General features: G+C 44.7%; 1 protein-coding gene across 4 annotated transcripts in view; it reads right to left on the bottom strand.

Moving 5' to 3' along the window:
• Window positions 1-17,044, bottom strand: part of LOC114607637 (lysosomal acid phosphatase-like) — a 39,195-nt gene extending 22,151 nt beyond the window's left edge. For 2 of the 4 annotated variants that reach the window (XM_077916382.1, XM_028751018.2), the window contains exons 1-9: window positions 12,996-16,596; window positions 9,516-9,611; window positions 8,422-8,508; window positions 7,590-7,742; window positions 6,332-6,433; window positions 5,573-5,677; window positions 2,984-3,116; window positions 2,369-2,451; window positions 1,079-1,185 (exon numbers count right to left, since the gene is read on the bottom strand). In XM_077916382.1, the coding sequence (XP_077772508.1) occupies window positions 1,079-1,185; window positions 2,369-2,451; window positions 2,984-3,116; window positions 5,573-5,677; window positions 6,332-6,433; window positions 7,590-7,742; window positions 8,422-8,502 (764 nt within the window). In that variant the 5' untranslated portion in view covers window positions 8,503-8,508; window positions 9,516-9,611; window positions 12,996-16,596. The other 2 variants (XM_028751016.2, XM_028751022.2) reach the window with 2 other exon arrangements.
• Window positions 17,045-27,252: the final 10,208 nt, after the last annotated feature.

Genomic DNA, 27,252 nt, shown 5'->3' with positions numbered 1-27,252 from the left:
CCGTGTTTATGTAAGACAATCTTACTCGGCTATGAGTGATCGCCAAAGAAAGAAGAAGTCATTTCTACAAGATGCAGCCATATATCACCCAGGCCTCACTTCCATTTCATAAGAATTGCTTTGAAAACTCTTCTGATAAGATGGGTGGACTTCTGTATTGCTAACCACGGAAGGCTCAAGACAAGTTGCTGATTTTCTCGACTGAATGCTAATCATCTTGATGGGATTTACTTAAAGAAGCAAAACCAACCCTTTGTCGCAAGCCATCTGGTTGTTCAGTTTATTTCATGCATATATATTTAGAAATATGTCCCACAGATATCAATGGGGTTTATTCTGAATTAAGCCTGCAAAGGATTTCATTCCTACAGGCAGCCCTTGTTGAATTCTGCCTTCAGGCAGTGCAATTATGGGCATAGTTGCTTAGAATTAAATTTCATTGTGTTCAGTTGGGATTCTTCTCTATTAAGTGCGTTGAGGCATAATCATACACATGTTGTGTCAGAGGTGAGTCCCAGTGGGGCTTATGACCCATTAAGTGTGACTAGAATTGCACTATTGTTTTGGATGTGGCTTAAGAAATCCTTTCATGAAATTGGATATTTTGTGGAATTTAGTCTTGTTTTTCTTTAATAATCGAGAAAAGTTAGGAAAAAGGGTAGACAACCTCTCTTGAGCATCTCTCAATCTTTCATTTGGGAGGCCCATGACACCTTTTCATTGTTGCCCAGTTCCAACCTTCTGTTTCAAGTAATTATGATTTAATTGGGGTTTCTCAGCAATGCATCAATGATCAATATTGTAGATTTGGCACAAAGTGTGACTCAACCATTTCAACCCCTTTCTGTCTTTCAAAGGTATGCACACCTCAGCCACTCAGCTATGAAATAATTTTTCAATAGCATTTTGAACAGCCAGACGTCAAGCTCAAACGCAGAGGGAACGCAACTGATTTTTGACCCATTTCAGCAGTGCAGGAATTGTGAGAAGAAATACTGTGTTTGAGAAGATGAGTGAATTTGCAGATGCTTACCCAATAAGTCACTGGTAATTATTGAATATATGAGTTCATATTTACCCACTGTCTTCTTTATATAGCTCAAAAAATAGGCAGGCGGCGTATGGCGGTAGCTTTACGTTGAAAATATTGAGTGCTACTTGGAGAGCAACTATTGTGGTATCATGCTATAAAAGGAAGAAAAAAGAATTTCTTATAACTTTTATGACAGAAGTTTGGGGTGTGTACATATGTGTATGTGTGTATATGTGTAGTGATGTATGGAAGTGAGAGCTGAACCATAAAGAAGGCTGATCGCCGAATAATTGAAGCTTTTGAATTATGGTGCTAGAGGAGACTCTTGAGAGTCCCATGGACTGCAAGAAGATCAAACCTATCCATTCTTAAGGAAATCAGCCCTGAATGCTCACTGGAGGGACAGATCCTGAAGCTGAGGCTTCAATATTTTGGCCACCTCATGAGAAGAGAAGACTCCCTGGAAAAGACCCTGATGTTGGGAAAGATGGGGGGCACAAGGAGAAGGGGGTGACAGAGGACGAGATGGTTGGACAGTGTTCTCGAAGCTACCAGCATGAGTTTGACTAAACTGAGGGAGGCAGTGGAAGACGGGAGTGCCTGGCGTGCTCTGGTCCATGGGGTCACGAAGAGTCGGACACGACTAAACAACTAAACAACAACACACATATGTGTATATATGAATGTATAGAAAGAGAGTTCTTATCTCAGACTCTGCTAGTTTCAAAGATGCCATTTTAGACAAGGGCCTCCTTATGGTCTCTAGGACATGTAATATTGCAAAGGGAACATGCTTGCAAATAATCCAAGCAGGCACCAAAGGGAATGAAATGTGCAACAAAATGGGGTTGTAAGACCTCAGGCTAGTTCCAGACAGTCAGCTAATTTAGTATTTTAACATGTAGTTTCTTCACATTTGTAGCTCTGAGGCTACCTTCAGTATCAATGAAACCTTATGTCAATCACCTCTTTCTCTGTGTAATTACTTTTATTTTGCAGGAACATGAGCTGTGTTGGGACCCTGATTTGGGCTGGAGGGCTATGCAGTTTTCCTACCCAAATCTCTCCCTACAGCCCCCCAAAGATAATGTACAGAATGTGGCCCAATCCAGACCAGGAGGGTAGAGCGACTCATCAAGAGCATAACTGTTTCCCCTTCAAAGTAAAAAGTGACACTCTGTTTTTCAACCCTGTTTTTAAAAGATGTGATGTGCATAATGTTACTTGAGTAGACAAATCGCATTTCCAAATAGCCTGCTTAAAGAGAGGAGCCAAAAAGTAGCAGGAGAATGCGAGCTACAGAAGGTTTGGTCAATTTAAAATGTTCATACTTACGGCTGAATACATTAACATTTTTCTTCCATCAGTGGACTCAGTAGCCTCTGTCATCTTATTCAAAATATCTTTCACAAGGAGACCTTAATGGTGATGGAAAGGAATACAGATGCTGGTGAAACCAAGAAGCTCTTTTATCTTTAACCAATTGTTAAAGTAAATTGGCAAAGACTTTTTTTCCAGCTGGGGCAGAGAAGTTCTAACATTCTTAGTAATACTCCCAATTCAATTGGGACAGTTGACGGGTATACAATATGGGTGCTGAGTTGGTCTATATACACATAGGAATGTGACTTCGGACTCAGCTACATTAGCAAAGGAAGGAAGGAAGTGTTTTAAATGTGCTATAACATTGGGACACCAGTTGGCGCTGTAGAGTTGGACCCTTTGGCAACATGACTTCCCACTATAAGCTTTATAATGTGTTTTCCTGAAATGTTTCTTTAATGAGTCTAGATCCAGCCTTTGTGTCTACACATGAGGAATGCAGCACTTGGTCTCTCTGAGTGTCCAGCCTTCAAAGCAGCCCTTGAACCAAGATAAGTTAGTTGTTCCTGCTTTAGATAATATGCATGCCATATAGAAAGATGTGGGCTTTGTTTTGCTTTTTCGTACCTCCTTGTAGTCGTGATTTCTTTTCTCTTTCGTGTATCCCAAACATTGCATTTAAGGAAAATGCCAAAAGATCTTCCAAATTGGCCATTACTTCGTCAGTAGCCCAGGCTGGTAATGACTGCTTATGTTTTTTCTACAGTTGAAAAGAAATAAAAGCGGGTGGTGATTCATCTGTCAGCCATGCCTTTGCTCTCTCACTCTCATCTGTTCTGTTGTTTCACAGATCTTCATGTTTCTATACAGTGGTGCCTCGCAAGACGAAAAGAATCCGTTCCGCGAGTCTCTTCGTCTTGCGGTTTTTTCGTCTTGCGAAGCAAGCCCATTAGCGGCTTAGCGGATCAGCTGATAAGCGGTTTAGCGGCTTAGCGGATCAGCTGATAAGCGGCTTAGTGGCTTAGCGGATCAGCTGTTAAGCGGCTTAGCGGATCAGCTGATAAGCAGCTTAGTGATCAGCTGTTTAGCGGCTTAGCGGATCAGCTGTTAAGCGGCTTAGCGATCAGCTGTTAAGCGGTTTAGCGGATCAGCTGTTAAGCAGCTTAGCGGCATAGCGGATCAGCTGATAAGCGGCTTAGCGGCTTGGGAAAAAGGGGGGGGGAAGGAAAAAAACCCTGCAGGAACTCGCAAGACATTTTCGTCTTGTGAAGCAAGCCCATAGGAAATTCGTTTTGCGAAGCACCTCCAAAACGGAAAACCCTTTCGTCTAGCGGGTTTTCCATCTTGCGAGGCATTCATCTTGCGGGGCACCACTGTATAGGAAAACCCATTCCATGCCACATTGGGGCCCACACAAAATGGCTCACAGCCAGCCAATAAAACCATATTACAATGAGAGGGGATTTGGTCTAAATAAATTTCCACAATTGTAGGATTAGAATTAGACTACATAGGTTTTTGAGGTCTCCTCTCCCAGCCCCATGTCTATGGCAGTTAAAGAAAAAAAACACACAGTCCCAACTGGGTTGATGAACTCAGTCTAGAAGTTCCCCTTTTTGTGGGGGGAGAATAGGCCTCTGCCTAACTAAAGGGGTGTTTTAGCTTGGCTGAAATGTGTCTTTGATTTCTAATAATGTCTCTTATATGGCGCATAGAGAGGTGTGTGTGTACCAGCCTTTCTCAACCTGTGGGTCCCCAGATGTTGTTGAACTACAACTCCCATCACCCCTAGCTAGCAAGGCCAGAGCTCAGGGATGATGGGAGTTGTAGTCCAACAACATCTGGGGACCCACAGGTTGAGAACCGCACAAAGGTGAAATGTACATTTATAGCTCTACACAACCTTGCCCCCTAAAACCACCACTGATACGTGGTCCTACCTTGGAAGGTTTCCTAGATGGAAATGTGTCCCTGAAGCTGAAAATGGTTCCTCATCCTCGATGTAAACAGTAACTTGGACCACTGCAGCTTCTGCTACTATGGTTACAACAGCCTCCAGCACAAATGATATTGGAAGCAGGATCGTTAATGACCTTGCCACAAGTGTGGCTTTTATCTGTCATGTGCCACCTGACCTCGTCCTAAACCCCTTGGTCTTTTTTGTTGGGGATGAACGAGTTTCATATAGGTTTACTAGAAATTACCGTATTTTTCGCTCTATAACACGCACCTGACCATAACACGCACATCGTTTTTAGAGGAGGAAAACAAGGAAAAAAATTCTGAATGAAACAGTGGATGTATCATTTTTGTGCTTCATGCTGTGGCCACAGACATGTGATCTGATGGTGAATTTGGGGTAGCTCAATGCAAAGATCCTGAGGATCCATGTGGATCCATGCTTTTTAACCACATTTTTGCACCATTGCAGCCCCAGACAACAGTGGGTGGGTGATTTTGGGGGGGCAGGCTGCTATGTGATCTGATGGTGAAATTGGGGTGGCCCAATCCAAAGATCCTGAGGATCCATGTGGATCCATGCTTTTTAACCACATTTTTGCACCATTGCAGCCCCAGGCAACAGTGGGTAGGTGATTTTTGGGGGGCAGGCTGCTATGTGATATGATGGTGAATTTGGGATGACCCAATCCAAAGATCCTGAGGATCCATGTGGATCCATGCTTTTTAAGCACATTTTTGCACCATTGCAGCCCCAGGCAACAGTGGGTGTGTGATTTTTGGGGGGCAGGCTGCTATGTGATCTGATGGTGAATTTGGGGTGGCCCAATCCAAAGATCCTGAGGATCCATGTGGATCCATGCTTTTTAACTACATTTTAAGTGGGGAGGGAAGGAAAAACACAGAAGGGACAAGGAGCACGAGAGCGGTGTGCAGAGAAGCAGCTGGCTAAGAATGCAGGAGAGGGATTTAACGGGAGGGAGGAAAGAAAGGCAAAAGTTTCCCCAAACCGAAGCCAGCTCTCTCTCTCCTGCATGTTTTCTGGCTGCCTGCGAGGAGCACGGAGAGGAATTAGAAGGAAAGACTTCTGCTTTCCCCTCTGCTTGCCTGGAGGGGAGGGGATTTGCCTGCTCTTTGTTCCGTTTGAGCAAACACAGCAATGAAACACAAGCGAGTGGGCAGTAAGACCCTGAGGCAGAATGCAGGAAAGCAGCAACTGGGGATGAACGAGTTTCATATAGGTTTACTAGAAATTACCTGAACAAGTAAAGCATCGTATGCATTCCAGAGTTTGTGACTCTTAAAATCCAGAAGAGCCTTCATATCGTATCCCAGGCTAGCTGCTAATTTACCTAGAAATGGCTGAAAGATAAAGAGCAGAAGGATTAATGAACCAGTAAGTGCAAATGAATGGTAGGGCCTGATCTTGCAGTGACTGTCATTTTTAATGGGGCAGAGTTTTGCCCTGCCAGTTCCATAATGTGGAGGGTGCTGCAGAGAGAAAGTGAGCAGGAGAGGCCCCAGTGGGCATTTTGTGCATGCCCCCTGCAAACTTGGCAGCGCCACGGCCTGTTCCCCACAGCCAACAAGGCAATCCGCCCAGACCTCTTTCATTGCCCCCTTTGGGAAAATTGATTCTCGCTTTATTTTACAAGCAGGCAGGAACATGACAAATAAAACATTTCAAAGCTGCACAGTGCACATATTGTAATTTCAGAGAGATAAGAGAGTCCGTTTGGGGATGGTTGATTCATCTCCAGTTTTAAGCAGCTCAAGGAAGTCAGTTTGACTTGCACAACTGCTAAAAGGACGTGTAAGCAAAACAATAGCAAATTTATAATGAGGAAAAACGGTTTATAATAGACGTCACATCAAGAAACAAAAGGCATTTGGCTGTCTTATCAGACATTCGCAGCACATTCTGAGGTATGTCTACTCAGAAGTAAGCACCATTGATTTCAGTGGGATTTACTCGCATGGATTGCAGCCATAAGATTTTCCCTTTCCATTTCTTACCATTTGACTTTTCAGTTTTTCCTGGACTGTTTCGGATCCAAAAGTTTCCTTTAGAAGCTGACCGAACTTTGGACATGGAGCGTGAACAGGATAATGCAACAACTAATGAAATGAAACGAAACATATCAGCTAAAAAGACCTCCTCATATTGTCATCTGCCTGTGTATAATACATACGTCCATCCTAAATTCAGATTATTAGTGGGAAGATGCTTGAAGAGCAACCAGTCACTAGCGTGTGATTACAACTCCCACTTTTTCAGTTGCAAAAAGTTGCCTTGGTCAGGGGAGGCTTGTGCTAAAGGCTTGGTGGGTTTGCATGGAGATAGAAAGTAGAGCCTCCATGCTTGCTAGACTTTCAGTGCTGACCTTTCTTCAGACTGATACTCTCAGGGCTGCTGACCTCACTTCCTCCTTCTTCACCCCACCTTTGAGAGGAGTTATTTTTCCTTTCTCGCTCTACTGCAGAGATGGAAGAGCAAGCATGGTTCTTTGTACATTTACCTCAGCTGCACCTAGGATCGGTGGTATCCAACAAATATTTCCTACTATAAACTTCACTTTCTTATTTCCCCTACTCAGAGTCTGAGTGTGACTGCAGCAAGGGTCAAATGTGCCCCTCCGAGCAGGGGTTTTAATGCACACTGTAACTTCTGCTGGTGCATATAAGCTCCAAGTGCCGTCACAGACTACCTTCCCCATGCTCATGGCCTTGGTCCATGGGCCCTTGGAGGGATGCGGGTGGCGCTGTGGGTTAAGCCACAGAGCCTAGGACTTGCCGATCAGAAGGTCGGCAGTTCGAATCCCCGTGACGGGGTGAGCTCCCGTTGTTTGGTCCCAGCTCCTGCCAACCTAGCAGTTCGAAAGCACGTCAAAGTGCAAGTAGATAAATAGGTACCGCTCCGGCGGGAAGGTAAACGGTGTTTCCGTGCGCTGCTCTGGTTCGCCAGAAGCGGCTTAGTCATGCTGGCCACATGACCCGGAAGCTGTACGCCGGCTCCCTCGGCCAATAAAGCGAGATGATCGCCGCAACCCTAGAGTCGGTCACGACTGGACCTAATGGTCAGGGGTCCCTTTACCTTTACAGCTGGTTTTTGCAAATAGAAGCTCTAACGCTGTATCATAACTCCAAGACTTCTCTCTCTCTGTCTCTTATCTCTATTTATCTCTCTATTTAAGTGAAATATTCACCTCTCAGGTTGCCATGTTTCCATTGAACTGGGAGTGGAAAAGGTTAAAAATACCACACGTTTCCTTACCCTTTCCTCTGAACGTGGCACAGTATGAACTGGAATTGGTTGCCAAGCGATCTCTTTGTTCCAGATTTGGTTTCCTTTAGGAGGAAAGAGTCCGGCCAGATTGGCTTGAGCACTCATAATGGTTCGATCATAATCTGTACTTCGGACATAAATCTGAGAAGGAAAAAATGAAAGAGTGGCTCAGGATGGCATTGTTGTTTTGATCCTAGATGGTTGTTTTCCACAGGGGGAGGTATAGCTCTAACTTGCATACCCACACCAACCCACTTTCAGGGTTGCTGTTCTGGTGACATCTGTCTTCGTTTTCTGTCTGTGCCCCATCTCCTAACTGGAAATTCAGTGGGAGGGGAGGGACAGAACCAGGAGGACACGGGAAAGGAAAGACAGGGTCTCTAGTAGCCATTGTAAGGAGGGGAAAGGTTGGCGATGGAAAGTCACTGCGGATGCTGCTAGGCTTGTGGGGATTACAATTATGAGTAAATTTTGAACACATGGTGGAAATCACTACACTTCTGCTTCTATTTGCTTGTCCCAATCCAACAAGCATGGGGAAACCCATCCATAGCTAAGCGGCATTTTAGAATGAATTGAATTTAGAATGTATTTCAATTAATTGATTGTGATTTTATGTAAACTGTGTTACTTTTACTGTTGTTAGCCGCTCTGAGCCCGGCTTCGGCTGGGGAGGGCAGGATATAAATAAAATTTTATTTATTTATTTATTTTTTATCATCATCATCATCATCATCATCATCATCATCATTTGACCCTAACATTATATTAGTATAAATGCTATTGCTGAGAAAACGGGGAAGTTAGTTCCAATACTTGCTTCCTTTCGCTTGTATTCATCACTTAAGAAGTCCTTATATCTGTCCTTTATGAGTTGACCCAACAAGTATTGCTGCCGCATTCCACGCTGTGGGGAAAAGGAAAAGTATGCATGTAAAACTCATTGATGCAATTTACCGTCCCCTCCAAGCTACTTCTGACTATTTCAACGGATAAAGGAACACTTTGTGTATTCTAGGCTCGCGGTGTTGGGTGTACATTACACCATCATGAAAAAGCTAAGCTCTGGATTTTGGCCTGTTCCTTTCCGCAGCACCAGGAGAACAAGGTTAACATCTAGATTTGTGGCAGGTCTCTAAGACTGAAAAAAGAGGCTGGACCAGATTCTGTTACAAGTTATGGATGTGTGCTGATATGGCTGTAGCTCTCAGATCACTGGCATTGTTCTAGAGCTGGGTTATGAACGCCATTTACATTCACAGCCCAAACTGCGGACTATGATAGTGGGAGCTGTGTTTTGGCAACTTCTGCAGCCTGGGAGTAAAATGTTCACTGCTCTTCGTTGAGCGGGGACTTATGATGGTGGCATCAGGTTTTCTTCTTCTAAACGATGTTTTGTTGCCATTCCACATCCTGCTTGATGCATGGCTTTTCTCTTCTCGCCCACAGCAATATTCTTGGAACAACACTACCTCATGAGGAAGTGTCGTTTATAAGGACTCAGTTTGGGGTGAGGAAGATGGAACCCATGCTCAACAGCAGCAAAAGATGAGAACGTTGCAAAATTTCTAAATGCCGCAATTGTCCTTAGACTATGATTGCTCTTTGCTTTTTTTAAAAAATAAATAAATTTATGTAGTTAACATTCTGTAATTTGGGTTAGTGGACCATACATAAATGATATTACTGTTTGTGTACGTTGTACTGAAATGGGCATTGCTATTATTGGAGCCTGAAATAATAAATTACAACGTTTCAGAAGTTTCAGAAGCTTTGTAGAGATTTGGACGTTTGAGCAGTATAGCCATTCTGTTAAATAAAATAATAAAACTAATAATTAGTATCTTAGTGAGTATTATATACAGGCAAACAAATCAACAAAATACGTTTTCATTTCTTAGAGCATTATCAGACCGTTGTGAGCTGTCCATATCCTTGTGGCCAGACATCTTCGTTGACCACATTAGTGGGAAAAGTTGAAAGAGGGTTTCTGTCGCCATGCCGGTAAACCTGGTGAAATGTTTTGAAGATTGCATTAGTTTTCAAGAAAATAGAATTGGATGCAATCTATCAGAAAGAAGAACAGCAAAGATCAACACTGTCAAGGTCATTGTTAGCAATGAAAAGAAGACCTCACGCTTACCAATACAACATACTTCAGTTCCCTTCCTGTGATACTTGGGAGAAGCAGACCCAAGAACAGGATGAAGAAGGCGAAGCCACAGCTATTGAAACCGTGCCACAGATGCATCACTGACCCCGTTACTCCCCGTTAGTCAAGGTTGAAAGGGGGAAAGTTGTGTTTTATAAAGAGCAAATCAAGGGGTGGAGACTCTCTGTAAATTTGATCCTGGAGTTAAACTTGAAGGCTACTGATTTATGTATTTTTGTAATACAGTCAAGGACTGAGAAGGAGATGCCAAATTCTGTAGGCCTGGAGGACCACACTTGCCTGGGGGATGTGCCCCATTGCTTTTCTCCAAAAGGAAGGACACTTAGGTCTCTGCTTATGGGCAGGGAACCAAAGATAATGGGGAGGTTGCAGTCTCAGACTTCCAGGAAGAACATCATGGCAGGTTGAAGGTGAGCCTAGACCTTTCCAATTGGCCAGAGAAGGAAAAGCTGCAGGAAGCTTACCCCAACCCCTTGCCATCCCCAGCTCAGTTTGTGTATATGCATTCATGTTATAATGGTCTTTTGCTAGCTGCCTTGAGGACCGCTCAATCCAGTGGTAGGTGGGGTGCAAATCTTCTAAATAAATAAGCAAACATAGTGGCATTGCTGCCAGGAGGGGAGAAACACGCCACTCGCCCACCACACTTGTTGTCACTCAGGGTAAAGGTATGTCAGTGATGGTGGTAACAATAACCCAAACCTATTTGGAAGATAAAAGGGACGCGGGTGGCGCTGTGGGTTAAACCACAGAGCCTAGGACTTGCCGATCAGAAGGTCGGCGGTTCGAATCCCCGCGACGGGGTGAGCTTCCGTTGCTCGGTCCCTGCTCCTGCCCACCTAGCAGTTCAAAAGCACATCAAAGTGCAAGTAGATAAATAGGTACTGCTCCGGCGGGAAGGTAAACGGCGTTTCCGTGCGCTGCTCTGGTTCGCCAGAAGCGGCTTAGTCATGCTGGCCACATGACCCGGAAGCTGTACTTCCTTGGCCAATAAAGCGAGATGAGCGCTGCAACCCCAGAGTCAGCCACAACTGGACCTAATGGTCAGGTGTCCCTTTACCTTTTATTTAGAAGATAAAGGTAAAGGTACCCCTGCCCGTACGGGCCAGTCTTGCCAGACTCTAGGGTTGTGCGCTCATCTCACTGTATAGGCCGGGAGCCAGTGCTGTCCGCAGACACTTCCGGGTCACGTGGCCAGCGTGACGAAGCTGCATCTGGTGAGCCAGCGCAACACTCGGAACGCCGTTTACCTTCCCGCTGGTAAGCGGTCCCTATTTATCTACTTGCACCCGAGGGTGCTTTCGAACTGCTAGGTTGGCAGACGCTGGGACCGAATGACGGGAGCGCACCCTGCCGCGGGGATTCGAACCGCCGACCATGCGATCGGCAAGTCCTAGGCACTGAGGTTTTACCCACAGCCCCACCCGCGTCCCACAGATTTAGAAGATATTCAATGCAAAAATGTATAGGACAAATTATAATATCTGCTGGAAATGAAAAAAGGTACATTTTATCATATGTGGCGGACATGTAAGGTAATAAAAGCTTTCTGGGAGATGATATATTATGAAATTTAAAAAGTGCTGAAAATAACTTTTGTTAAGAACCCAGAAGCCTTTTTATTAGGAGTTATAGGTACTGACATACCAAAGGAGCAGAAAAGACTTTTTATGTATGGAACAACAGCCGCCCTGATGCTACTAGCCCAAAGATGGAAAGAAGACAAAGTCCCTATCAGAGAAGAATGGCAAAGCAAGCTGATGGACTATGCCGAGATGGCAAAACTGACAGGAACACTCAGAAACCAAGAGGACAAAAACTTTATAAAAGTATGGGAAAAATTTATAAGCTATTTAGGAGACCACTGTAAGCAGATGGAAACAAAAGCAGAATTTTAACTTTACTTGTAGTGTTAAAATTACCATGGATAATATGGTTTGATATAAAAATTGGAGTGTGGAAGAATATGTAGTACAGTATTAAATGTTTAAAATGGGACCCCCGTGGAGGGGATGGAGGGAAGTGCTGAGATTTGGAGGAATCTCTATATGAATATACTCTACGATTCTTCGCTTATAACTTTGTATATATAAAACCAATAAAAATGATTAAGAAGAAGATATTCTGTACAGATGCATAATCTCATGGCCAATTGAAGTATTCGTATGGGCAAATAATCATGGTCAGTCAAGGAGGACATCAGCACAGCACAATACCATTATCTCCAATAGATTAAATGTTCATTGAAGAAGAGAATGTTTAAAAGCTGAGGTACATAATATTGTAGAAACAGACCCAACCGCCAATGGACCATAGTAACATTTGCCCTTAGCAGAAATTGGACACAGACATCATAGGCATCCATTATGGTCAGGATTATGCCCTTTAGCTAATACAGGGCATCTAAGATTTGCAAGAGAGGAACCAAGTGTACCTGGTTGGTTGTTTGAGGGAAATGGAAATTATATTTCATGGCTCTAAGGAAAGGACACGTTGCCATAATCTTTTCCATTAATTAAGATTCCATAGACACATGTTCATTAACTGAAAATAAGAACAAAATGGGGGTGCTTTCACATATGAATAGCAAACTCTACGGCAACAGGATTTTAGTGATGTGTAGCTGCACCATTGTAGCTGCACAGATGTAACTATTTAATTTATTTAGTTTGTTTAGCAAAGGTCTCTGGAGGGACTGGCAGCAAAGTTTTTATACAGAGGTAAATAACATGAATATCAGTACATCAATATGGATTTCACAAAAATGATATCATTTACAGAAGTGTCGTGAAATTAATAACATATAGCACAAACTTTCCACAGAAATGTCTTTTGAGATGTGGTCTCCTGAAACTTGAGCTTCACGCTGACAGGAGCAGAAACAACATTTTCACATTTACCTCAGCTCCACAGCAGTTTTCTCAGAAGTTGTCATGCTCAGGAACTAAAATTTAGAGCCCTTTATAACAAAAAAGGTATCAACCAAAAAAAGTGGGGAACTTACAGTACTGAGGAAATTCATAACCCATTCTGAAAGTTTAAAGGAAGCCTCACTACCAACCTGCACTTAAAGGTTCAGGGCCTTACAGAAAGGTAACATTGGGCATATCTAAACTTTCTGAGGTAACGAGTTAGTTGCCCATAATGGTGGCTGCTCTTTCCCTCACCTCTCCCACTGAGCGCGTTTGCCCTTGTTAAAGTAATGTACAGCAGTAACGTACACAGGCTCTTCCTAGGTTCAAGGTTTCAAGGAGAGGAGAAGAAGCAAGAATGCTTCATGTCAAAGGTGGGAGCCTTGCCCAACGAATCTGAGGAGCATATAGTTAAAAATATAAAGGCAAGTGAGAAAAACGTTCTTTAAGTTCCTCATAGCCCTTGCCCACTTCACCATCACACCCCACTCATCATAACTGTTGGCTGAGGCGGTTGCTTTATTCTGCCCAATGGTAGGGCCGGCCACAGAACCAACTGTTATACCAAAGTCCTCTCACTAAGTTTGCTCCTTATCTCCACAAGCCATGTGTGTGTGCATGCGTACACCCCCCCCAAAAAAACCCCCGATGCATCTAAATAAGTGGACCGTAGTCTCTTCTTATGCCATAATAAATTTGGTTATCTTTAAGGTAAGATTCTATGGGTGACATTCAACTAAATGCTACTCAGACCTACAGTGGTACCTCAGGTTACATAAGCTTCAGGTTACAGACTCTGCTAACCCAGAAATAGTGCTTCAGGTTAAGAACTTTGCTTCAGGATGAGAACAGAAATCGTGCTCTGGCGGCGCAGCAGCAGCCGGAGGCCCCATTAGCTAAAGTGGTGGTTCAGTTTCAGGTTAAGTACGGACCTCCGGAATGAATTAAGTACTTAACCTGAGGTACCACTGTGCTGAAATGAATTTACCTGATCCTTAATTTCAATTGGTCTGCTCTGAGTAAAATGTAGTTGACTACTACCCTTTGGAAGGGATGCAGGTGGCGCTGTGGGTTAAACCACAGAGCCTAGGACTTGCCGATCAGAAGGTTGGCTGTTCGAATCCCCGCGACGGGGTGAGCTCCCATTGCTCGGTCCCTGCTCCTGCCAACCTAGCAGTTCAAAAGCACGTCAAAGTGCAAGTAGATAAATAGGTACCACTCTGGCAGGAAGGTAAACGGCATTTCTGTGCACTGCTCTGGTTCGCCAGAAGCGGCTTAGTCATGCTGGCCACATGACCCGGAAGCTGTATGCTGGCTCCCTTGTCAAATAAAGCGAGATGAGCGCTGCAATCTCAGAGTCGGCCCCGACTGGACCTAATGGTCAGGGGTCCCTTTACCTTTACTACTCTTTGGAAACTGTAGTTAGATCCTTTTAACTCATTAGGACTTACTTTGCAGGAAACATGCCTAAGGCCAGGCTGCAATTAGAAACCTTACTGCAGTTGTGGTCAGGTAGCTCCTTAGATCCCCCCCCCCCAAGGTTGATGACTCAAGGGGTAGCTGTTTAGGTAAGAAGGGTTTTTCACATAGCCTCCAAAACGATTAAGCAGGAACCAGCAGGCTATTTTCCATCCCCAGATCTGTTCCCCTGAACTGGAGCACCTTGGAATCGTTTGTATCAAGGTGCGCATGTCAAAACTACGCCCCATCAGAAAGGGTGGAACTACCTTGCCAAAAAAAATCTATGCCTGCAGCAATCATACTACTGCTGTTCAGTTTTCCACCCCACCTACCAAAACAACCGAGGCTTTGTGAGTTCTCAAAAGATCCCCATAAATGACCTGTATTCATTGTTTAGATGAGTTGTCAGAATTCAAACCTTCTGGCCGATCCAACAGCTCGATAAATGAAAGCGGTGCTTGAAGAATACAGGATTTGTGCATGAAATAGGTAAATGGGTTTCTGAAAAAGATTATTGGAGTGTCTCCACCCCCATTGTTCTGCCCGGACACTGAGGTCCAGCTCCGAGGGCCTTCTGGCGGTTCCCTCATTGTGAGAAGTGAGGCTACAGGCAACCAGGCAGAGGGCCTTCTCGGTAGTGGCACCCGCCCTGTAGAACGCCCTCCTGTCAGATGTCAAGGAAATAAACTGACGTGCAGCGTAATTAATAATGCAGAGGTTTTAATTGAATAAAATCTTTACTGAGTTAAAATAAACTTCTTCATAAACAACATGGTTCCAAACAGTTTGACTGAGATTACATACTGACTCTGTTTACAACTGAGGCAGACTGACTCTGTTCACAACTGAAATCTTACAGAGAGCACAAAGTGAAACTGGCTGCTAAGTCACATGTCAGAGTGACTCAACACCTAGAAGTTAGCAGTTAGGCCTGAATAACTTTAGTAGGCCCAAATGATTGTGCAGTCCCAGCACTTCCCAGCTTGCTTTGCTGCTTCTGCTCTCATATGTCTTTGTCACATGACATAAACATCTATCTGACTTTGAGAAGACATCTGAAGGCAAACCTGTTTAGGGAAGTTTTTAATGTCTGATGTTTTATCGTGTTTTTAATATTATGTTGGGAGCCGCCCAGAGAGGCTGGGGAAACCCAGCCAGAAGGTTGGGGTATAAATATATTATTATTATTATTATTATTATTATTATTAAGCTCAGTAGCACTTGGGAATGTTTTATCCTAACCCTTATATGTGTCAGTAACGTTGCAAAAAAGATCCTTGTTTCCCCCCCAACCCCCAGACGCTTTCCCGACCCCAAGAATTTACAGTTCAGCAGCGTATAAATACACATTAACTTGCAAATGACGTGGCATTTGGTGGTGTTTGCTCAAACTAATTTATTGCAACTATTTGCCTGATTTTTATTTGATTAGAATCATCACTGGGAAGAAGAAAATGTTGATGAGGACTGCATGAAAGCACCAACAGTCATGTATTGCTTCTGGTGTCTCACAACTTATTTGCTCTCCAGTTTCCTTCCTGAGGATGTTAATTTGCTGATTTGCCCTTTATTTGACTTTCCTTTTCATCCTGGTAGAAGATGAGAGATAACAGCAACATCCAGAAAGGTCAAAAACACTGCCAATATTTAGAAACATATATTTGGGAAATATGCAGATAGTCATTATATGTTATGTATACATGTGCATTCCTTTTAGATCTATGTCCATCTATAGTACATGAAAGCCAGGGTGACGTATCGGTTACCGTGCAGGACTAGGACCAGGGAGACCTGGGTTCAAATCCACTTTTCCATGAAGCACACTGACTCACCTTGGGGCAGCCACACAGTCTAGCCCACTTCATAGGGTTGTTTAAGGATAACTGGGGTGGCGAAGGTACTTCTTGCATTTTGTTAACTACCTGGAAAGTACTTGTGGCAAAGAGGGTAACAGAAATTGCTTAAGAAGAAATCAACACTAGTTAACATACTGACTCCAAATAAACTTGGAGAAGATGCATGAAGGAATTGAAGCCTGAAAGGAAGTGAAATTTTTTACCAATAAGTATTTGCTAAAAAAGTAGGAATCAGTAAGGAGGAAGAATAGGCTGCCTTTACGCCTTCTGCCTTGTCTCCTTTTTAGGTAACAATTGTTGTAGCTTTCCTCCCAACAGTGATGTCCTCCAAAGTACACTGGGAATTGCATTTTACCCCTCACAAAGCTACAATTCCCGACAGCCTTAACGAACTACAGTTCCCAGGATAACAGGGCAGTCTGCTTTCCAGTGTCTTGGGGGTGGGGCAGGATGAAGGTTGGGGGTGGAAGCTGCATTCCTAAAGCCTCGAACCTCAAACAGTCCAGCCCCTCTAGTTATTATGATTTTGAGAGGAAGGTCAAGCTGGGATGTTGAAAGATGAAACATCCGTTTTACACACGTTTGTTTCAACCCTATCTTACCTCTCATTTACGATGCCGTCCTACATTAACTGTTACATTCTGCTTGCCATTCCTCTGGTACAACAGGAGAAACCAGTTCTTTAAACTTCTGCAAGGGACAAGCGGCTTCACAGCCCTGCAAAATGAACTTTCAGCAGCCAGAAACACCATAACCAGACACTGGAGAGACCTGTCAGGAGTAAGCATGGACCAATGGTACCAAATAGTATGGGAAACAGCCCTACTAGAAAAATCAACCAATAAACTGAAACTGACACGGGAACAAATAGAAGAAGACACCTTCACCCCAGTATGGCTCCCCTTTATCACATATACAGCCCAACAAGACAATGACAATACTCCACCAACAGCATACAAATCAATATGGCTAACCTGATCCAAAACACCCACCCACCACACTCACACATGAAAACAAAGATCACCACAGCCAATCACAAACAAACAACCACACCCTAGGCCAGGGGTCTGCAACCTTTAAGACAAAAAGAGCCACTTGGACCTGTTTCCGAAGAAAAAAAAACTGGGAGCCGCAAAACCGGGAAGGTGACGTCGGGACGGTGCGTGACTAACGCACGCACCGCCCCCATGCGACGTCACAGCCAGTACAGCGCCCGCCACAGTGGGGAGTGTCGGGGCGCACAATGCGCCTCCTCCCCTCGCTAGTATCCGCCCCGGAGCCGCGGCAAAGGTGTAAAAGAGCCACATGCGGCTCCGGAGCCGCGGGTTGCAGACCCCTGCCCTAGGCCAACCCCAACCTCTCTCACCACCAAAGAAACACAACTGAACAGCAGAGAACCTGCGCGAGCAACGCTGACATGAAACCCTACATACATTAAGCAAAATAGAAACATCGCCACCCGACCCCCCCATCTTCCCCCCCTCCACACCTCTCGCCCCCCCAATGTCTCAACAAATGAAACTGATTTGTAAAAATGTTACATGGAAAAAATACAAGAGACATTACACATACTTCTGTAAAACAAGAAAATCTTTAATAAAATAATAATAATTAAAAAAAAAGAGATTTCAGGCAGGATCTCTCCCAGTCCCACCAGGAGATGCTGGGGACTGAACCTGATGCCTTCTGCATGCTAAGCAGTTGTTCTACCACTGAGCTATGGCCCTAGCTCACAATATTGCTGTCAGGATAAAATGGAGAAGGTGGAGGCAGAGGTGTATATGCTCTGTGGAGGAAAGGTGGGATAGAAGTGTAAGAAGGAATAAAGTATGTAAACTAGCCTATAAGTGAATAAACGACAGTATATTTTTAACTTTTGACCAAACTGCGGGAGGCAGTGGAAGACAGAAGTGCCTGGCGTGCTCTGGTCCATGGGGTCACGAAGAGTCGGACACGACTAAACAACAACAACAAATATTTTTAACTTACTCTCCTAATAATTTGTATAAAAATTATAAAAGTGGTATATAAATTTGGTAATTTTTTTAAAAAAGAGGAAATGTTCAGACTTTCAAACAGCGTGTTATGCCTGAGCCTTCATTGCTGAAACTCCCAACAGCATTTTCATGCTCACAAACACCTGATGAAGGCTTAAGGAACCATTGTGACATAACCCATTCAAGCAGATTTAAGGGGCAACAGGATGTCAACAGTGGCAGTAGTTGGGAGCTCCCAGTTTTGAAAAGCCACATAGAGACTTTTCATACTGCCTGAGGAATTAATTCTTTATTGAACGTTCCTAATTGCTGGATCGATTTAGCAGGACGGGAGCTAACATTTGCTTGCATTTGGCCCCATTGATAGGGAACTGCCTGCTGCGTCTTCCGCTTTGAAGTCACCCTGGTCTTTGGGCCTCCAGCACCTTCTTCAATATGTCCAACACATCTAAGAGACGTATGATACTGGTGTTCCACTGGATTAGCAAGACGCCCCTGACAGAGAAGCCGTGCTCTACCATCTCGGCCAGACCTTCTGCCTCTGCACCGGCTTGCAACACTCCTCACTCCTACTTCACGAGGAGCAAGACACAACCCGCTCCGCTCAGGAGGTCCAGCAGGCGCAAGGTGCTGCGATTTCCGAATCTCACCGACACCAAGATTTTAAGATCTGTCATTGGCAGCGTTGGCCGGAAGAGAGCCCGCAGGCGTGGCAAGCCAAAGAAGACTCCAGCGTAAACAGGAAAAGGGGAAGCGGCCTACTGGAGTTGCTATTGACAACCACTCTCAGCCTCCTTTTTCCCCTTCTGGCCCAGCATGCTTTGCGCGCATCCAACATGGTGGCGCCCAGCCCCAGCACGTCCCGACTGGCGTCTGCTATCCCTTTCCCCTGCTCCGCCTTGACGGCTGGGGCTGAAAAACCGACGGAGGGGCAGCCTCTGCCGGCCGCCGAACTGAATAAGAAGAAGCTGCCCTGTCGGGCCTGCACAAACTTCAGGAGTTGGAATATTGTCTAATATTGTCTTTATTAGTGTTCTGTTTGTATTCTTGCCTTGTTTTTTTCTTTTTTTGAGTATCAATTAAATAAATAATAATAATAAACTATACCCTGGACCAATCAGCAATCCATGGCTTTGTAGGAGAGGAGGAGGGTGGCTGCTGTCACAAAAAATAGTGGAGAGTAGTAAGAGAAAATTCTGCAAAGTGGCCTTTTCTCTTTTGGGGAGAGAACATGAAAAATCATGTGGATGGTAACAAGTGCAGTTATTATAACCTGTACGTATAATCTAAAGGAAACAATCAAACTAAAGGAATTTGCAGTCCATAGAATAAATTCAGTGTCATACATGTAAATACACTCAGTTATGGAAGTAGGATTAATAAGGCATTGACTGGCAAACATGTTTGATGGGGGAAATTCAACTATGAAGCTGAGTCAGGAACTGGAAATACAAGGCGAAGTGAGAACACTGGCAGTCCTGTGTCTGCAGCCTCTCATTCTAAATGTCCTTCGAATTTGGTGTTGACACTGCTCTGTTATGCAGGAAAATGGAACCTGAAAGAGAAACCAGCCTTTTTGACAGAAACAAAGATGTTAAGAGGGTGCAGGGTGCAAGCTGCTCCTTCTCAAAGTGGCTTCCCCTCCTGATCTTTCCTGCTGCCTGCACACGCTCTGCAGCAGAACCCACACGAACGTCCTTCCCCACATGGAAGCCACTTGTTCAGAAACGACACACTGGACCAAACACCCCTGCTCTCGGTTGGAAGAGGGCAAGGAGACACAGCGTCTCCCAAGGGACCTAGAAGCAGCCTGGCATTAAAACAGCAACAACCAGCTACACAAGGAAAATCCTGCTGCCCATGCAAACTCCAACAGATGGCACTTTGAAATAGGTGAACTCCAAAATCCCAGTTCTTTATTTAAAGCAATCTTTATTGTTGAAGTTTTATCAGGCAGCAGGATTATTATTATTATTATTATTATTAATAATAATAATAATCCAATGCAGAACAAGAAAATCTTTAATAAAATAATAATAATAATAATAATAATAATAAGAAGAAGAAGAAGAAGAAGAAGAAGAAGACGAAGAAGATGATTATTTCAGACAGGATCTCTCCCAGTCCCACCAGGAGATGCTGGGGACTGAACCTGATGCCTTCTGCATGCTAAGCAGTTGTTCTACCACTGAGCTATGGCCCTAGCTCACAATATTGCTGTCAGGATAAAATGGAGAAGGTGGAGGCAGAAGCGTATATGCTCTGTGGAGGAAAGGTGGGATAGAAGTGTAAGAAGGAATAAAGTATGTAAGCTAGCCTACAAGTGAATAAACTACAGTATATTTTTAACTTACTCTCCTAATAATTTGTGTATAAATTATAAAAGTGGCATATAAATTTTGTTAAATAAAAAAAGAGGAAATGTTCAGACCTTCAAACAGTATGTTATTCCTGAGCCTTCATTGCTAAAACTCCCAACAGCATTTTTATGCTCACAAACAGCTGATGAAGGCTTCAGGAACCATTGTGACATAACCCATTCAAGCAGATTTAAGGGGCAACAGGCTGTCAACAGTGGTAGTAGTTGGGAGCTCCCAGCTATTGAAAAGCCACATAGAGTCTTTTCATACTGCCTGAGGAATTAATTCTTTATTGAACATTCCTAATTGCTGGATCAATTTAACAGGACTGGAGCTAAAATTTGCTTGGATTTGGCCCCATTGATAGGGAACTGCCTGCTGCGTGCTCCGCTTTGAAGTCACCCTGGTCTTTGGGCCTCTGGCACCTTCTTCAACATGTCCAACCCATCTAAGAGGCGTATGATACTGGTGTTCCACTGGATTAGCAAGAAGCCCCTGACAGAGAAGCCGTGCTCTACCATCTCGGCCAGACCTTCTGCCTCTGCACCGGCTTGCAACACTCCTCACATTTCACCCTACTTCACGAGGAGCAAGACACAACCCGCTCCGCTCCGGAGGTCCAGCAGGCGCAAGGTGCTGCGATATCCGAATCTCACCGACACCAAGATGTTAAGATCTGTCATTGGCAGCGTTGGCCGGAAGAGAGCCCACAGGCGTGGCAAGTCAAAGAAGACTCCAGCGTAAACAGGAAAAGGGGAAGCGGCCTACTGGAGTTGCCATTGACAACTACTCTCAGCCTCCTTTTCCCCCTTCTGGCCCAGCATGCTTTGCGCGCACCCAACATGGCGGCGCCCAGCCCCAGCACGTCCCGACCGGCGTCCGCTATCCCTTTCCCATTCTCCGCCTGGACGGCCGGGGCTGAAAAACCCACAGAGGGGCAGCCTCTGCCAGCTGCCAAACCGAATAAGAAGAAGCCGCCCTGTCGGGCCTTTCATGGACTTCAGCAGTTGGAATATTGTCTAATATTGTCTTTATTACTGTTCTGTTTGTATTCTTGTCTTGTTTTTTTCTTTTTCTGAGTATCAATTAAATAAATAATAATAAAAAACAATGCCCTGGACCAATCAGCAATCCATGGCTTTGTAGGAGAGGAGGAGGGTGGCTGCTGTCACAAAAAATAGTGGAGAGTAGTAAGAGAAAATTCTGCAAAGTGGCCTTTTCTCTTTGGGGGGGGGAGAAAATGAAAAATCTCAGGCATTTTCTTAGAAAAATTTCCTCTGAAAATCTAACCTTTGTTATCATGGTCAATGATCATCATTAAGAAACTGGGATAAAACAACTCTAATGTGCCTTCGATGTGTTTATTGATAAATACTAATTCTGCATCAGCACAGTACAATACCATTAGCTCCGTAGATTAAGTGTTCATTGAGCAAGAGAATGTTAAAAAGCTCAGATACATCACATTGCCAAAGCAGAGCCACCCATCAGTGGACCATGTTGACGTTAGCCTTTGGCAGAAACTGAACACAGGGAGTCAGAAGTGATGTTGACCAGGCAGTTTCAGTGCCTGTCATGTAACAGGTGGCTGGATGCAAATATTTATCTCACTAGTAAGGTATACATGATGGTAGTGCACTAGACTGGGCTGAATCCAGAACTGAATGGGGCCTATTCTGGGGGATCCATGGTTCACCTGAATCAGATGGAGGCAGCTCCGGATTGCTGTGGGTCAGGTGAGGTGACCCAGAGAGATCCAGGACTGTCAGAGGGCGGGGTGTTGGATGAGCAGAGGCAAGAAGAAAGAGGTTGGGAAGCAAGGAGGAGAAGCAGTGAAAAGGCCTAGGAGGAGAGAAGATGGACGTCCTGGGCTGACTGTATCTTCCCAGGAGAAGTTAGGGGTGGGGTGCCTTGGGTGCAGGGTGCAAGCTGCTCCTTCTCAAAGTGGCTTTCCCTCCTGATCTCTCCTGCTGCCTGCCCACGCTCTGCAGCAGAACCCACACGAATGTCCTTCCCCACATGGAAGCCACTTGCTCAGAAACGACACACTGGATTACTATTAATAATAATCCAATGCAGAACAAGAAAATCTTTAATAAAATAAGAAGAAGAAGAAGAAGAAGAAGAAGAAGAAGAAGAAGAAGAAGAAGATGATTTCAGGCAGGATCTCTCCCAGTCCCACCAGGAGTTGCTGGGACTGAACCTGATGCCTTCTGCATGCTAAGCAGTTGTTCTACCACTGAGCTACGGCCCTAGCTCACAATATTGCTGTCAGCATAAAATGGAGAAGGTGGAGGCAGAAGTGTATATGCTCTGTGGAGGAAAGGTGGGATAGAAGTGTAAGAAGGAATAAAGTATGTAAACTAGCCTACAAGTGAATAAACTACAGTATATTTTTAACTTACTCTCCTAATAATTTGTGTATAAATTATAAAAGTGGCATATAAATTTTGTTAAATAAAAAAAGAGGAAATGATCAGACCTTCAAACAGTATGTTATTCCTGAGCCTTCATTGCTAAAACTCCCAACAGCATTTTTATGCTCACAAACAGCTGATGAAGGCTTAAGGAACCATTGTGACATAACCCATTCAAGCAGATTTAAGGGGCAACAGGCTGTCAACAGTGGCAGTAGTTGGGAGCTCCCAGCTATTGAAAAGCCACATAGAGACTTTTCATACTGACTGAGGAATTAATTCTTTATTGAACGTTCCTAATTGCTGGATTGATTTAACAGGACTGGAGCTAAGATTTGCTTGGGTTTGGCCCCATTGATAGGGAACTGCCTGCTGCGTCCTCCTCTTTGAAATCACCCTGGTCTTTGGGCCTCCAGCACCTTCTTCAACATGTCCAACCCATCCAAGAGGCGTATGATACTGGTGTTCCACTGGATTAGCAAGAAGCCCATGACAGAGAAGCCGTGCTCTACCATCTCGGCCAGACCTTCTGCCTCTGCACCGGCTTGCAACACTCCTCACATTTCACCCTACTTCACGAGGAGCAAGACACAATCCGCTCCGCTCCGGAGGTCCAGCAGGCGCAAGGTGCTGCGATTTCCGAATCTCACCGACACCAAGATGTTAAGATCTGTCATTGGCAGCGTTGGCCGGAAGAGAGCCCGCAGGCGTGGCAAGCCAAAGAAGACTCCAGCGTAAACAGGAAAAGGGGAAGCGGCCTACTGGAGTTGCCATTGACAACTACTCTCAGCCTCCTTTTCCCCCTTCTGGCCCAGCATGCTTTGCGGGCACCCAACATGGCGGCGCCCAGCCCCAGCACGTCCCGACTGGCATCCGCTATCCCTTTCCCATTCTCCGCATCGACGGCTGGGGCTGAAAAACCCACGGAGGGGGAGCCTCTGCCGGCCGCCGAACTGAATAAGAAGAAGCCGCCCTGTCGGGCCTGCACAGACTTCAGGAGTTGGAATATTGTCTAATATTGCCTTTATTACTGTTCTGTTTGTATTCTTGCCTTGTTTTTTTTCTTTTTTTGAGTATCAATTAAATAAAAAACAATAAAAAACAATACTCTGGACCAATCAGCAATCCATGGCTTTGTAGGAGAGGAGGAGGGTGGCTGATGTCACAAAAAATAGTGGAGAGTAGTAAGAGAAAATTCTGCAAAGTGGGCTTTTCTCTTTTGGGGAGAGAATATGAAAAATCTCAGGCATTTTCTTAGAAAAATTTCCTCTGAAAATCTAACCTTTGTTATCATGGTCAATGATGGTCAACGATCACCATTAAGAAACTGGGATAAAACAACTCTAATGTGCCTTCAATGTGTTTATTGATAAATACTAATTCTGCATTGGACTGCCACTTTTCATTGTCGTTGGCTATATTCTCAAGCTTTTAACAGCAGGCTATCATGCAGTAATTAAGCACTGGAAGTGTTCCCAATTACTTCCATTCACTCTGCCAATTTCCAGGGTCTCAACCTCTGATTGTCATGCAAATGTGTTTTTCCATTAAAAAAAAGCTTGTATGTAAATAATTTTAAACCATTTCTTCTTTTACATATAAAATATTTTTAAAAACATACATGATTGTAACATTCATGTGGATGGTAACAAGTGCAGTTATTATAGCCTGTACGTATAATCTTAAAGGAAACAATCAAACTAAAAGAATTTGCAGTCCATTGAATAAATTCAGTGTCATACATGTAAATACACTCAGTTATGGAAGTAGGATTAATAAGGCATTGACTGGCAAACATGTTTGATGGGGGAAATTCAACTATGAAGCTGAGTCAGGAACTGGAAATACAAGGCGAAGTGAGAACACTGGCAGTCCTGTGTCTGCAGCCTCTCATTCTAAATGTCCTTCGAATTTGGTGTTGACACTGCTCTGTTATGCAGGAAAATGGAACCTGGAAGAGAAACCAGCCTTTCTGAAAGAAACAAAGATGTTAAGAGGACTAAGGAAATTTTATGAGATTTTATTTTGGAAACCCGGTACAATGATATATAATGAAATTGAGTCAAGGGGATTTGAGGAAGTCATTTAACAATGTTACTAAGATTGGACCAAGTTCAGTTATGATTTATGTTTGTTTGTTTAAAATTTTGGAAAATCAATAAAAAAAAATTGAAAAGGAAGAAAAGAGAAACCAGTCTTTTCAAACTAACAGAAATGTACATGCTTGGATAACTCATTGTTAGCAATGAAGAGAAGACCTCATGCTTACCAATACAACATACTTCAATTCCCTCCCTGTGGTACTTGGGAGAAGCAGACCCAAGAACAGGCCGAAGATGAAGCCACAACTAACAAAACAGATGCATCACGGACCTTTCAGCCCTGCCAGTAATTATGAAATAGCTTTTTTGTCTGTGTGTGAAGGTGGGAAGGGAAACAGCCGTGCTTTCTAAAGAGCAAACAAAGGGGAGGAGACTCTAAAATTCATCTGGAAGTTTAATTTGATGGCTACTGATTTATGGCTTTTTGTAATATAGTCAAGGACAGAGGAGGATGTGCTAAGTTCTGTGGTGCTGGAGTACCACACTTGCCACACGGCAGATGCCAGGACTTAGGAGGATGTGCCCCATGATTTTTCTCCAAAAGGAAGGACACTACTGTGATAGGAATTTTATTGTCTTAGTTATATGGTAGTGTTCATAAGCGTACCAACCAAGCACAGTACAGGAAGACCAACCTGGAACCATTTTGATTCCTAAACTGAGTAAATGTTTTCTCTACAAGGTGAAAATGGGAAACCTCCCCATTGTCTCTTTCCTCATAAATCCTGTCTTAAGGGCATATTTAAGATATGAATAGGGTGTGAGCCTGTGACATTGCCCAGGAAATAAGTACTGCACTCTTCGCTCTACAAGACGCACCAGACCATAAGACACACCTAGTTTTGGGAGGAGGAAAACAAGAAAAAAATAATAATCCTGAATCCCAGAAGCCAGAACAGCAAGAGGGATCGCTGTGCAACGAAAGCAATGATCCTTCTTGCTGTTCTGGCTTCTGGGATAGCTGTGCAGCCTGCATTCGCTCCATAAGACGCACAAACATTTCCCCTTACTTTTTAGGAGGGAAAAAGTGAGTCTTATAGAGCAAAAAATACGGTATTTATCATTACAATACCCGCCCTCCTTTCCCCACAGGTGGACGGGGTTTGCGGCACCGAGGAGGCTCACCTGGGCGGGTGCCACCCACGTGCTTGAGCTGGCCTTTGACCCGTCCTCGGCCAAGGAGGACAACGGAGGGCCGGCCAGGGGTGAGCCTAAGGCCAAAAGGAAAAGAGGCTGACTCCTGGGCTCAAGCCTCTTTTGCCGTTCTTCCTTCCAGGATCAGGATCAAGATCAGGAGCGGGTCCAGGAGGCCGGACTGAGGTAAGTAACTGGCCTTCTTTACTTTTGCCTGGGTGGGTGGGAATTTGCCCCTCTGCCAGGCTAGGCCGCATTTTGTGTGCTTGGTTAGGCACGTTGTGGCCTTTTTTGGAGCTTTTCCCTGGCAGCAGTTGGGGGGGGGGGGAGCTGGCTCCTCCACCGGCAGCTGCTTGCCCAGGGCGCTGTCAGCCCGAGTGGGCAGCACGGCCCCTGAGTAGGCAGCTAGGTTGGCCTACCAGCCTTTTGTGATGGCCAGCGGTGGTGTGGGCCCCAGCTGGGCCGCAGCCGTGGTCTGCTTGCGTTTGGGCTGCGGGGGGGGGGCATCGTTCCCCACCGCCGCCTGCCCGGTGCCCCTTCCTACTCAGGCGGGTGACGCGGGGCTCCAGCAAGGCCACGGCCTACTTGCTTTTATAGCGGGGGCTGGCACTGGGAGGGCGGTGCGGGCCCGACTAGGCCGCAAAACGCAGCCTGGTCACTTTTTGCAGTGGCGGGGGGTGGTGCGGCATTGCCCCCCGCCACTGCCTGCCGGCCCAGGAGGGCGGTGCGGGCCCGACTAGGCCGCAAAACCTGTGACATTGAGCCTGTGACATTGCCCAGGAACTAAGTATTAATCATTACAAAGGACTGGCCAGGCTACCCAGGCAATCCAATCAAGTAACCTGCCAGACAGGAGAAAATCAACATTCAAATTTCTGTTTTAAAGACCGCCTTTTCTGTGATGTAGGTGTGATGTATCTGAGGGGTGGTCTTAGGTTACACCCCTTCTGTGATGTATGTATGATGTTTCTGGGGGTGGTCTTGATCTACAGGGTGGCAATTTCAAAAGTCTTTATAAGGCCTTGCACGACATTTTTCTGGGTTCCTCCTCCTCTCCTGCGGGTGAGGGGAGCACTCAATTGCAACAGATCAATAAAGATCACGCTTGCTAGCAGCTTTTCTTCTCAATATTCTCTGGGTGGCCTCTGTTATTCTCTCCTACCAATAGGGAACCTATGTATGGACTCTATATGGGCTCTTGGACACCCCATAAGGGAAAAGGGCAATGTTGTCTAAAAC

Source organism: Podarcis muralis, chromosome 12 (genome assembly GCF_964188315.1).
Source record: "Podarcis muralis chromosome 12, rPodMur119.hap1.1, whole genome shotgun sequence".
Lineage (NCBI taxonomy): Eukaryota > Metazoa > Chordata > Lepidosauria > Squamata > Lacertidae > Podarcis > Podarcis muralis.
Note: the sequence above shows the minus strand (reverse complement) of the source record. Positions and strands in the feature narration are given on the sequence as shown.